This window comes from Dioscorea cayenensis, unplaced genomic scaffold (assembly GCF_009730915.1).
Source record: "Dioscorea cayenensis subsp. rotundata cultivar TDr96_F1 unplaced genomic scaffold, TDr96_F1_v2_PseudoChromosome.rev07_lg8_w22 25.fasta BLBR01002044.1, whole genome shotgun sequence".
In the NCBI taxonomy this organism is placed as follows: Eukaryota; Viridiplantae; Streptophyta; class Magnoliopsida; order Dioscoreales; family Dioscoreaceae; genus Dioscorea; species Dioscorea cayenensis.
In genome coordinates this window covers 1-13,632 of record NW_024088435.1, presented here as the reverse complement: position 1 = coordinate 13,632, position 13,632 = coordinate 1, and the positions used below count along the sequence as shown (strand labels likewise).

The window sequence follows — 13,632 nt, the reverse complement described above, 5'->3', positions numbered from 1 at the left end:
GTGAGGTCGGATGGCATGAAAACTTTTTTGGTGGTAGGATCCTTATGCATCCAGGTTAAGCCAAGATAAAGGGTCGCCAGTGCATGATATGTGGTATATGGTTAATCTCTAACAGAATGACTTTGAACTAAATATACGGCTGTCTTTGTTCAAGAACTTGAACAAAAATTGAAACTAATGCTTCCTTGAACTAGACGGATAATGACGCATTTATTGTGACAGAATGATTCTCTTGCGGGACTGTCCATCAAATTGATTATTCCACATCTTCCTATTTTTGCTTCTTTCATTCTCTACGATTTGGATATCTCTCATTTGATGTCATGTAGGGAAAAGGAATTTAAAGTTCAGAAAGGAGGGACTTTGAATTATTTTCATAGTTCATTTGGATTACTGGCTGAGGTAGTATACATTCCCATTTCTGGTTTATTTTTGTATTTGTTTGGAGTCATTTAGACTTTCAAGGTTTTGGGAGCATTCAGCATATTTTTGGTGTTCTACTTCATTAAAAGTTAATTAACAGCTAATGAATCTCTTTCCTTTATTAGATAAAGTTCACATAAGAAATAATAGGGTATCAAGATAAGTCTTGTTGAAACTCATAGACTTTCCTTTTAATAAATTGGTTTGCTTGAACAATGAGATGCAAAGTATCTTGGACTTTCTTGACATTACATGAAGTTTCTGGTTGGGACCCAAAATAATTCTGAAAGTAGGATATATATCTTGTCATTCTGTATTATTACGGAAAAATTGATCTTGTCTTCAAAAATAGTTTGATGAATAATATCCTTTGGATGAGTTCTGGTTCAAAATTCAGTAAGTGCAAGGAGGACTTGGCTCCTAATAAAGACTTTCTTGCCGACTTCTTAGCTGCGAGACAAATAAGCGCAAATATAGTTCAACCCACTCTGTGTTTGGAATGAGGAGTTTCATTTTGCCACTCTATATATAGCATGTTATTCAATTTTTTAGAAATTTGCAATCTGTGACAAGCTTGCATCCAATTCCACAGACTAGTCGTTTTAACATGGAGACAGAGTGAAAACATGCGGAGTTAAAATTGAAAGGTATCAAAATTGTCAATCGGCTCTCATAACAGGCGCGGTGGATGTGATGTTGGTGGTGCTACAACATCTAACACTTGGTGGCAGGTAATCCATCAAACCATGTTGGAACACACAAGGTGCAGCTCCATTACCTGAGTGCGTTACTCCACATGGCTCTGTCCGTCATCCCTCGGATGATTCAAACCTTAATGATCAAGTTTGCAACCAGTGATACATGCACAAGATTAGAGCAATCTTCAGCCAATCAATGAAGCCGATGAATTGAATTCGAGGTAATTCCATGCTTTTAGACTACAATTAAAAATCACTGCACTGCATGAATGCTCATTATGTTATGATATGTGTATGTATTATTGTAGTTGAGGAATCCAAGGACAACAAAGAAAAAGGGTAGAACTACTCACACAAAAGAGTTATGGACATTTACACACTCCTCGGCAGAAAGCACTTTTAGTAAGTTCGATCAATTAGAGCCAACGCTGGTACCCAGGCTTTGAATATTGCTTTGCGTTTACCTCAGGTATGCTCGCCTGATCGAGGCCAACATGATGTACGCACATGAGAGAGCTATAAAGTACCAAAAACATTGAAGGATTGAATTGTTTAAAATTTGATCGAGGTAAAAGTCACTTAAGCTGCAGTGTTCCACCTGTTATGCTTACAACAATTGAATTGTTCAAATTTAGTAAGTTCTATTACTAATCCAAATAGGTTATAATGTTTTGATATAGTTAAGAGTTTTTCCTTCAAATTTCAGAGAGTATGTGCTCAAATCTTTGGGGAAGAAATGGAGGGATTATAAGCATGAAGGATTTGAAAACAAAACATTTTCAAAGCCTTGAGAAGAAAGTCTGCAGGCGACACGACAAACATCCAAAGATGCTACTATTATCTGATGGCAATGGAGGAACAATTTAGTTGATTTTGGTATTCAAAAGAAGAGGAGGTTATGTAAATATTTTGCTTATTTCAACAAAAGTATCTTTTATCTTTGTTATTTATAATTTTAAAATGCATGTCATATGAAGGATTCACGACTTGTTTGCTAGTAGAAAACAACATATATATATTGGTCACTTGTGGGATCTAAAGAAAGTCGATGAGAAGTGAGAAATGGTAAGTATTACTGCAAACTTGTTTATATTTGTGGATTCAAAATTAATTTGTGTCCACACTTTGTAGGAGGAGTTGGCCACGAGGGAGGATGGAGGTCGCCTTGAATTTTAGAGCAACCCTATACTGCAGAAGGATGTCCACATGAACAGGAAACTAGACAAATTATGGTAATACCTATGTTTTCAGTGTCTTTAACTCACCTCACAATTTGTTTTCAAAATTTGTAACAATTCTTTTTATTGTGATAGTAGGAGTCGGCCACGAGAAGTTAGTTGGATGTCTCGACAATAGAGTGTAGGATGCATGAATGGTTGAAACTCAAATTCTGACACAAGCTATTGGAGAGAGACGATGTGGCTGAGTAGGAGGGGTGGGCTAGGGTCCAACACCCAAAAGCTAATATGGAGGCTCGACGGTACCCGAAATTCTAAACAACTCAAACGATCAATCAAAAGTTGAAATTCTGCAAGCAGAATTTCGTCAAATGGACAGAATGCATGAGAGATGAGACATGAGCAAGAACGAGCTCAAGTAGAACAACAAAATGCTCAATACAATGCTCTTACCCACCTTTTTACAAAATCCAGGACTCCTCGTGTGACTAGCGATCCCAGCTAAAATTGGCTGGGCTAACATACTCCTCAGGTACGTATTCTAAAAGTACACAAATTATTTTGGTTATGCCTTGGTTCATCCTCTAATGATTTTATTTTAATTGCAGGATAACTCTTCTAGAGATAATTAATTAGAGATAATTAATTAATGGTGTTGGTGATGCATTGGATGCATGTCTTTAGTCGTATATGTTATGTACGTTATGGTTTTATGTGGAACAAGAATCACATACTTTGATATTAGTGTTCTTTTGGTATTTTTGGAATTTATTGTAGTTATGTTTGGAATTCCTAATGTCGTGACTCGCTTGTTAGAATGAATGTGCGAATATTATTACAAATCATCAACTATTGTTTATGTTTAATTATTTGTGGATGTAAACAAGTCTATATGTGTGTTGTAATGCATTGATTATATTCCTGTGTTTTTCAAGAAAATACCCATCTGAATTGATTGCTAAATCACTTAAATATAGTTTTATTGTTCCCGACGTTTATTTCAAAAATGCAACGAAAACCGAGGGAAAAATATTCTCGTGATTTCGACATTATTCTCGAGCGTTTATTATATAAAGCGCCACCATTAGCATTTACACTTAAAGGCGTTTTAACTATAAGCGAGTGAAAATGAGTGACAACTAATTGCGGCGCTTTATGGGTTTTAAACGTCAGTCATCAGCACTGCCGCCGTTCGGCGTCATCTCGCCAGACCGGCTTATATACTCAAACGCCATGAAGTGGAGGCGCTTTATTAAACAAAAGCGCCGGAATATCCCGGCGTAACGTTTCAACGACACTTGGCATTTTGCGAGTGTCGTGGATTAAATGAGCGGCGTTCGAAACGCCCGATAAGCTACAAAGTAAACGCATGAAATGTTCATCGTAGGGCGTAGTGGGTGTGTCACAAACACATGCCGATGAGCACCCTCCAACACTGAGAGAGTCTGTGATCTCTCGCTCTACCAATAATTCTCTTGAAGACTTGGGGGATGATGTATATGGTTTTTGATAATGTACATGGTTTATGTTAAGATTTTTGCGGAGTCATGTAGATTGGACCTTATTATTGTCATGCTATGATTGTAATAACAAATTTTCTTATTTTACAAATATTACAATATATATTTTGATAAAATTAAATACACGTTCTATTATTAAATAAATCCATTTGTAATTTTATAAAAGAAAATTGTGCCAAATTTCATGACAAAAACTATGCCAATATCCTTACTAAATTTAAAACTATGACAAAAAATGTGCCAACAACTATATAAAATTTAAAACCTTGCCAAAAATCATTACAAAAAATGTGCCAAAAATCGTCTCCGTGCCAAAAAACCGTGCCAACCGTGACACTATAAACAATGCCAAAAACTGTGACAATCGACACTGTGCCAAGATCCGTGACAAACTAACCTGTGCTAAGAATCGTGACAAATACTGTGACAACCAAACCATGTCAAAACCATGGCAAACCTTAACTATGCCAAAAACGGTGCCAAACAAACTGTGCCAAAAATTGTGATAAAATAAACCTGCACAAAAAAAGGTGCCAAACAAACTGTCCAAAAACTGTGACAAAACAAAACCATGCCAAAAATGGTGCCAAACAAACTGTGCCTTAAACCGTGCCAAAACGATGCCTAAAACCGTAACAAAATTGGCACGATCTAGTAAAAGGGTGACAAAATTTGGTATAATTTTACTATTCTAGTGACAAATTATATTTATCACACACGCTATAGGCACGGTTATGTTTCCGTGCCAAAATCAGTTTGGCACATTTTTTGGCCAAAATCCGTGCCAAATTCTTGTTTTTCTTGTAGTGAATAAAGTACGTGGTCCCATCGTAAGATAAATGAAATGGAACATAAGTATAAAAGAGAGAAATTCATATTATATTTTAAATTTTATTTTAGGTGTTGAGTAATGTGCTACCATCGTAGTTGACTAGTCAACTATAGCTAGTCAAAGCTATATAATATAAGCTAATTATGTGTTTTCACGTGAATGTGTGAACTTACTTTACTTTTCTGCAGAAAAATCTAGAGTGTGGAAGCGAGCTGCTTCCAATGTAATGAAAAGAGAATGAAATACTGATGATGATGATCAGCAGATTTTCTACCAAAAATTTCTGATGTGAATTGCAAAGTCTCTCTCCTTTCTAGATCCTTTATTTCTCTTATTACAGAGCTAGACAAGCTCATCAATCCCGATGCTAGCAATTACGGAGATTCTTCCAGCTCTAGTTTATCTTCTTGAATGGGACATGGAATGAGCCATTGCATCTATATTTTTAGTAAGTAGTAATCTATCTTTTAATTTTCAGCTTCAATTGCTTGTGTATTGTTTCACCTTCAGAGAATCAAGTGTTGATGTGAAATATGAATAATTAGATGATTGAATGAAGATTGTTTTTGCTTATTATATATTTTGCCTTGTTCCCAAATTATTTCTTGGCTTGTGTTTGACCTCCAACATATTGTGGTATTAGAGCTACAAGATCTAATGCTTCTTAGAAGTTGAGTTATAGGAAAGTTACATGGCAAATCAAGGTAGTGATTGTCCTCTAATTCCTGCATTCTTTAATCACTGGTGTGTGAAGATGAAAACTATATTCAGATCATTAGATTTGTGGGAGTATGTTGAGGATGGATATGATGAACCTCCATCTACCACAAATCTACGTAATCAAGAATTAAAAGCATTTAAGGAACACAGAAGGAAGAATGCTAAGGCCATTTCATATATTCAGCAGGGGTTAAGCCCAAATATTTTCTTAAGAATAATTGGGGCAACTCAGGCTAAAGAAGTATGGGAAATTTTACAAAAAGAATTCCAAAGGAATGTTAAGGTGAAGAATGCCACTCTCCAAACATTGAGAAGAGAATTTCAAAACTTGAAGATGAATGAGGCAGAAAATGTGCAAGACTACTATACAAAGATTGTTAAAATTGTGAATGAAATGAAAACATTTGGTGAGGAGATTAAAGACAACCAAATTATTGAGAATATCCTTGTGAGTTTATCTCCAAAGTTTGATTCTATGGTGTCAATAATTGAAGATATAAAACATATCTCATCAATGAAGATTCAAGAGTTGATAGGATCTTTGATGACTCATGAAAAATCATTTGAAAGTGCTTTCCAATCAAAGCTAAATATCACCCCCAAGAATGATGAAGGTGGAGAATCAAGCAGAGGTGGAAGATATGTCCGTGGAAGACTATGAGGCAAAAATATTTTTTCAAGAACATTTACTTCAGAAAATTTCAATTCTTGCAACATTTGTGGCAAGGACAATCATCTTGAGAAGGATTGTTGGCATAAGGGTAAGCCGAAGTGCCACCATTGCAAAAAATTTGGCCATATTGAGAAGAATTGTTGACTTAAAGGCGATCAACAAGCACATTTTTCAAAGTAGGAGCAAGGTGGTGAAGGAAATTTATTTTTCACTTGTCACATGGCAATGGGAACCAATGATGATATTTGGTTTCTTGATAACATGGCTATAGCAACCATATGACAAAGAAGAGATTTATCTTTGTTGACCTTGATGAGTCTATAAAAACTCAAGTCAAGATGGGAAATGGAGGCATTGTGAAAGCACAAGGAAGAGGAACCATAAGTATTCAAACGAAGAAAGGCACAAAATTTATTCAAGATGTGTTGTTTGTCCTTTATTTAGGACAAAATCTTCTAAGTCATGGACAACTCCTTGAGCATAGATATGCATTGAATTTTGATGACAATCAATGCTTTATCTATGATAGATGGTAGATAGTTGGTTGCAAAAGTGAAAAATAGAGACAAATCAGAGCTTCCCAATTAATCTCAACTATGGAGGAACTCAAGCATTGAAGGCTCATGTTGATGAAGATGCATGGCTATAACACAAACGGCTTGGGCATTTAAATTTTCACAGCCTTAAACTACTTCAACAAATTAAATGGAATGGCTTATGGATTACCAAAAATTGAAGAAAAACATGAAGTTTGTGAAGGATGTGCACTTGGCAAGCAACATCGGCAACCTTTTCCTAAAGGTGTTGCTTGGAGATCCAAGAAGATGCTAGAGCTAATTCACATAGACATATGTGGGCCTATGAAGACTATCTCACATGGAGGTAACAAATACTTCATTCTATTTATAGATGATTTTACAAGAATGACTTAGGTCTACTTTATGAAAGAGAGATCCCAAGTGTTTGCAATTTTCAAGAAGTTCAAGAGCTTTGTTGAGAAACAAAGTAGGCACTACATTAAAATTTTAAGAAGTGATCATGGCAAAGAGTACACATCAAATGCATTTCAAGAATTTTGTGAAGATGAAGGCATGGAAAGACAATTGATTGTTGGCTATACACCACAACAAAATGGTGTATCTGAGAGGAAGAATCAAACGGTGATGGAGATGGCAAAATGCATGCTACATGATAAATGCCTACCTCAATTTTTTGGGCTGAAGCATTTGAAGGTTTTTGGAAGCATTTGCTATGCTCAAATTCCAAAAGAGAGAAGGTACAAGCTTGATGAAGTAAGTGAAAAAAATGCATTTTTGTTGGCTATAGCTCAAAATCTAATAGATTGTTTAGCTTGAAACTAACAAAATTATTATAAGTCGTGATGTTTTGTTTAATGAAGGTGCTACTTGGAATTGGAAAGAAGAAGATGTAGATGAGCAGGTTGTTGTGCATCATAGAGGTATTGGTGCAACCTTAATTTGATATTGTGGCATTGATTGGGGTGACTGTAGAGATGACATGAAAAGCACCTTAGTGTATTTTTTTCATTGGGTTCTAGCGAATTTTCTTGGGCATCGAAGAAACAACAGAGTGTGGCATAATCTTTTGCAGAAGATGAATATATTTCAGCTAGTTTGCCCACTTCTCAAGTCATTTAGCTTAGAAAAATCCTTGAAGACATTGGTGAAAAACAGAATGAAGCTACAACTTTGTTTTGTGATAACAAATCAGTTATTAACATAGCAAAAAATCTAGTTTATCATAACATGTGGACCCCACCCTTTTATACTTAATAATATTATTATTATATTTATTATTATTTTTAAATTTTAAATAATCCTTACACTTATCCACCAAATCTCACAATCTATTTCGATCCCGCAACCCACGATCACGTGACATTGTTATAAAAAATAATAAAATAAAATAAGAATAATAAGCAATGTCTCCCCGTGGTTTGCTTTCGGGTGTTGGAATTTGGTTGTAACCCGATATTCAGCGTTTATGTTCTCCAAATCCAGCCTTCTCGTTGTTTTAATTCCATCCCTCTTTACTAGGTCAGTGTTAGTCCTTGTTTTGCTCTTTTGCACTTTTATTGCTAGCAGATACAGGTCTCGGTATTAGAATTTGTTTGATGAGTAGTTCATGTTGTCTTGGTCTGTACAAGACTTATGTGTTATTTCTTGGTAGATCGGATTATTAATTTTTTTTTTTTCTTACACTCAGTTCATTACTTGAAAGTCATGGTCATCATCTTCCTTGCTATTGCTTATCTTTTAGTTACTATGCTGTGTTGTTTAGAAAAGTTGAGTTAATTGAAATTATGTGCCATTGTGAGGCTTTTTTTTTAATATTACAATTTTTTAATTACCGAAATGAGTAAAATTTTAAAAAATGACATGTTTAGGGAAAACGGTAAGATAATTACCATTTTGCAAGGGTTTAAGGGGGCGTTTGATTAGATGTAGTTGAAAATGCAGTGGATTTGTATTTACAAATCCGTGTATTTGAAAATTCAGAAGAGTCAAATCCAGTGTTTGGTTGGATGTATTTGTAATGCTGAATCACAAAATTTTGTATTTGGTTGAAGAGATTTTTTAATTTAGATTTTATTAAATAATTAATATAATATAATATATTAATTATATATTATATTATTAATATTAATTACACTATAATCATATTTTTATTTAATATTTTATAAAAATATAATTATAGTGTAATTAATTTTATGAGTAATTAATATAATTAATATATACTTAATTTATTATAATAAAATATAATATATTAATTATTTATTAAAAAAAATTAATATAATATAATATAATATATCAATTATATACTATATTACTAATATTAATTACACTATAATTATATTTTTATTTAATATCTTTATAAAAATATAATTATGGTATAATTAATATTATGAGAAATTAATATAATTAATATATACTTAATTTATTATAATAAAATATAATATATTAATTCTTTATTAAAACAATTAATATAATATAATTAATATAATATATGAATTATATATTATATTACTAATATTAATTACACTATAATTGCATTTTATTTAATATTTTATAAAATATAATTATAGTGTAATTAATATAATTAATAATTAATATATACTTAATTTATTATAATAAAATATAATATATTAATTATTTAATACATAATTAATATAATATAATATATCAATTATATATTATATTACTAATATTAATTATACTATAATTATATTTTATTTAATATTTTATAAAATATAATTATAGTGTAATTAATATTATAAGTAATTAATATAATTAGTATATTAATTACTAGATGGGATTCACTGAATGGGATTTTGAAATTCGGTCATTTTGGCCGAATTCTATAATCCCATAACTTTTGAATTTGAAAATACAAAAGAGATTGAAATCCATTGAAACAAACAAAAGATTTCTCAAATCCAAGGATTTTTAAATCCAAGTATTTTCAAATCCGGCCAAACAAACAGCCCCTAAGTGGAAGATGGTAACATGGTTACCGTTTTAAGTGCTTTTGCACCGAAAAAGGTAAGCATGCTACCGTTTTCAATTTTTTTTTTAATTTTTTAATTTTTTTATTAAAAAGAATTGCTAATCATCATCATCATCTCCACTTATGAGAACCCACCGCCATTGCTCAATTGCGCGCCCTCTTCTCCTTAATCGACTTCCTCCTCTCTCTCTCTCTCTCTCTATCTCCCTAGATGTCGCAGCTGAAGACTATGGCTCTCCGTGATGGCATGGCCTCGAATTCCGGTAAGTTCAAGCCAGAGAAGACACTCCACCACCACCACCGCATGCTACCATTGTCTGTAACTCCTCAGCCCCCCGCGAATGAGTTGGCATGTTCCACGTGGCTTTCAATATCCTCAATCTTCTCTCCTTGAGCTCCCACTAGAACAGCCATGTCCATGAACACCTGTTCAAGCTTCTTCAAACTCCTCTCCATCGCCTTCACTGCATCGTTCCTCTCCTTCACCTCCATCACCACCTCCTTCATAAACTTCTCACTTCCTTCTCTTGTTAGTCAACCTGATAAAATATAACATAATATTTATGCATAAAAGATAACTTAATTAGTTTTATTCATTAAGACGAGCAACTCTAAGACAACCTTTCAATAACTTCTTCATCAACCATCTCTGTCCTGAGTTCATGTCACGCCCGAACCTCGGTAAGGCCGACAAACGGCACGCAGACCCACAGTGCGGGGCCCAGTGAACCTCGCAAGGCCTCAAAACCCAACACTAGACTAGGAGTGGAAAAATAAACCCGACGTAATACCAAGTAAGAGTACAACTTAAGGTTTACAACCAACTCGAATACAAGGTAAATGAAAAATACTGACATGACCCTACAAGGAGGTTCTTAAACAATAATACAAGCGATACAAAGACATAAGTCTTAAGGCATAAATCTCAAGGAAGACATCTCATGGAAGCCTTCTAAGATCCACGGGTCTCATGCTCCTCGATCCGAAAAGGATTTAAAAGTAAATCCATGAGCTCACTAGCCCTGATAGTAATCAAAACAAACTGAAAAGCAAAAGTTCGGTCCGAAATTTTGCACAAAAAAATAATGCAATTGCACAAAAATAGTGTAAACAAAATCAAAGGTAAAACAATAAATACAATATCCAAAGTATGACTCCAAATTCACTGAAAGTGCCAAAGGTCATTTGTTTACCCTCGGTGACAGACCCGAGCCGAAATAACTGAAATCATTTATTTACCCTCGGTGACCCGAGACCGAATAATGTGGTCGTTGATTATTTCACCGAACGGACACGCGATGCAAACCGTAGTCTCATTTTCCAAAAATTACTTGTCGACAAGGTCGGGGGTTTAACCCCCAGCGACGTGGGTTGCATATTGTTCATTTTGGAGACCAAAAATTCGGATACATTTCCAAGCCAAGAATACGAGAATATACACAAGTATTTTTCCAAAAAAATTCATCTAATAAAAATAAAGTAGATAAATAAATAATGTAAAAAGAAAAATACTCACTTTTTCCAAGCCTAAGCATGGTTCTCATTTTGGAGAAATAATAACAACATTTCACAAATATTTTTCCCAAAAATTTAAGAAAAATAAAAAGATTTACCAACAAAATAAAATACCACAAGTATAAATAATAGTGAAACCAATAAATAATTATCCAACCAAACTCAAGGATGAAATGCATGATTATTAATACAATAAAATACTAAAAATTTGTAAAAATTCAAGGTCTAATGTATCTCATCAATTGAAGAAAAAAATGATCCACCTAATTCCAAGATAACTAGAAAAAAATAATTTCAAGGGAAATATTGACTAAAAACAAGGATGCTAAAAAAATTTTTAGGAAGAAGATAGGCAAGGACATAAAAGGTAAGTGGATATTTAAGGGATAAATGTATAACCAAATAATAGATAGGTAATCCAAATTGATGTTAGGTGGACCAAGGATTCAAGCACTTAATAAATCTTAAGTTTTTGTTATTGGGAATAAACAAGGTTACAAAAAGGATAATTACTTTGCCAAATATTTGGAAGTAACAAGGAAATAACATGTATAAGTTTTGGCAAATAAAAGCACTATGGTTCCAACTAAGTATAGAAACTTCTCTTCCTCTAAAAACACAAGACATAAATAGAAGGCATTCTCACAATAATTTTTAAAGAATAAATGCAAATAAAATTTCAGAAATTCTACATGAAAATAAATCAAAACCACAAAATTTAAATACAAGAGTTTAAGGGATTACTTACTTGGTGATCTCCTAAATTCAAAAGAAATCCAAGATTATAGCTCAAGGTGATCCTATAATCCAAGGAAAACCAACCAAAATACATGAATACATGTACACATGGAAACATACACAATATCATGGTTTTTAAATAGCATGCTAGTTCTACCCTCAAATATGGTCCAAAAAAAAATCTCCACCATGCTTGGGTGAGCAAGAACTAAGCAACTTAACATTCATTAAACTAATGCCAAGGCCAAACCTTTCTCCAAACAAGGATGGTAAGCACAAGCCTTTGAGCTAACACTAAGCTCCAAGGGTTTCAACAACAATTTGAAAGTATCTACAAGTAGATCTAACATAAAACTAATACTAGTGGTAATAACAATGATGTGGGAAGGAACATAGAATGATTAAGAGGAACAAGGACAATAGGTGAGAGAAACAAGGATGGAAATAAATCTCCTAGCACAAGTAGTAGATCAATGCATGCATGCATGCATGTATATATATATATAATCACAAGGGTGCAAAAATATATAAGGTCCAACACACATGCCAAAAACTACAAAAACTAAACATTCATTAGGCATGCAAAAACTTGGGTTTTTGGCTTGGGTTTCAAGCAAAATGGTATAAACATATAGATGGTTCCATGAATAAAAACTTTATGTAACATGGAGACCAAGAACTAAAAGATACTCAAGAGGCACAAGGGTGGGTTTCAACATGCATAAGGTGAGGTTTTTTTCATGCAAGGATAAGCACCAAAAATTTTTAAACAACAACCCATGCAAACATAAGCAACAAGACAACCATCATCAACAAGAGGAGGAGAGAGCCTACCTTGCCTTTGGAGGACACCGGCGGCTACTTGCTCTTCTTCTCCTCACCTTCGATGCCAAGACCACCGGTGGAGACTCGAACTCCGGTGATGGATGGCCTTCTTCTTCAACTTCCAAGGAGTAAACAAGTGGGAGAGTGGAGAGAAAGAAGAGAGATGGAGGAATGAAGAAAGGAGATGACCATGGGGGTGAAAAACATTCGGCCAAGGAGGGGGCCATGACAAGATGGCTTTCCGGGAATTCCTCCGGGAATTCTTCTCTAGAAAGACTCAGCATGGTGACAAGAAGAAGAAGAAAGGATTAAGGGGTAAGGTAAACAAGGTTAGCACTTAACTAAGTTTTATTTTTTTCTTTTAGGAGACAAATGAAAGGTGTAGGGACCAGGTTGGCGGGGTCCACAGTTCATGGAACTCATATATCAACTTCTTAAGCTTTGATCCCAACCCTCCAACAATTGAAGTCCTAGTTCTCTCCGCAAGTGTCCATGGCCCACACCAGAGAAGTCTCCGGTGAGCCATGTTGGCCTTATCAAGCTCTTCAAGCTTCATCTTCACCGTCTTGGCTTGACATATAACTTGCTGGGCATCTGATTCCATCCGAGCTCGGAGCTCTTTCATGGTCGTCATGTTGAACACTGTCTTGGCTTCTTTGTTTGTGTTGTGGAGTTGAAGATGGAGATATTGTAGGTTTTGGAGGTTTTGGAGGTCAACGTTGATGTTGTCTACGTCGATGAAGAAGTCAGCAAGGTTAATAAAAAAAAATTAAAAAAAATTTGAAAACAATGACGATGTTATCATTTTCCACTTAAACCCCACCAAAACGGTAATTAGCTTACCGTTTTGCCCAAACATGTCATTTTTTAAAATTTTACTCATTTCGGTAATTAAAAAAAATTGTAATATTTAAAAAACCACATTGTGAAGGTTCTCATAAGTTTACTGAAAAAGAAAAAATGTCTCAAGATGGGTGCCACA

At 34.2% G+C, this 13,632-nt stretch overlaps 2 protein-coding genes across 2 annotated transcripts; one reads left to right on the top strand and one right to left on the bottom strand.

Moving 5' to 3' along the window:
* Positions 1 to 5,342: 5,342 nt before the first annotated feature.
* On the top strand, positions 5,343 to 6,032 carry LOC120257365. Its single transcript, XM_039264844.1, has one exon. The coding sequence runs from the start codon at positions 5,343 to 5,345 to the stop codon at positions 6,030 to 6,032; it is 690 nt and encodes a 229-aa protein (XP_039120778.1).
* Positions 6,033 to 9,899: 3,867 nt separating this feature from the next.
* On the bottom strand, positions 9,900 to 13,284 carry LOC120257364 (syntaxin-124-like). Its single transcript, XM_039264843.1, has 3 exons — positions 13,058 to 13,284; positions 12,660 to 12,917; positions 9,900 to 10,098 (listed from the first exon to the last, which is right to left on the bottom strand). Exons 1-3 carry the CDS (start codon positions 13,282 to 13,284, stop codon positions 9,900 to 9,902), a joined length of 684 nt encoding a protein of 227 aa, XP_039120777.1.
* Positions 13,285 to 13,632: the final 348 nt, after the last annotated feature.

Bases quoted from the DNA above. Each gene is read 5' to 3' on its own strand.
- LOC120257365 (XM_039264844.1), top strand. From the start codon at position 5,343: ATGGCAAATCAAGGTAGTGATTGTCCTCTAATTCCTGCATTCTTTAAT.
- LOC120257364 (XM_039264843.1), bottom strand. From the start codon at position 13,284: ATGACGACCATGAAAGAGCTCCGAGCTCGGATGGAATCAGATGCCCAG. The intron at 12,918-13,057 runs GTGGACCCCGCC...GAGTCTTTCTAG, and splicing joins ATATATGAGTTCCATGAACT to AGAAGAATTCCCGGAGGAAT. The intron at 10,099-12,659 runs GTAGGCTCTCTC...TTGACTAACAAG, and splicing joins CGGTGTCCTCCAAAGGCAAG to AGAAGGAAGTGAGAAGTTTA.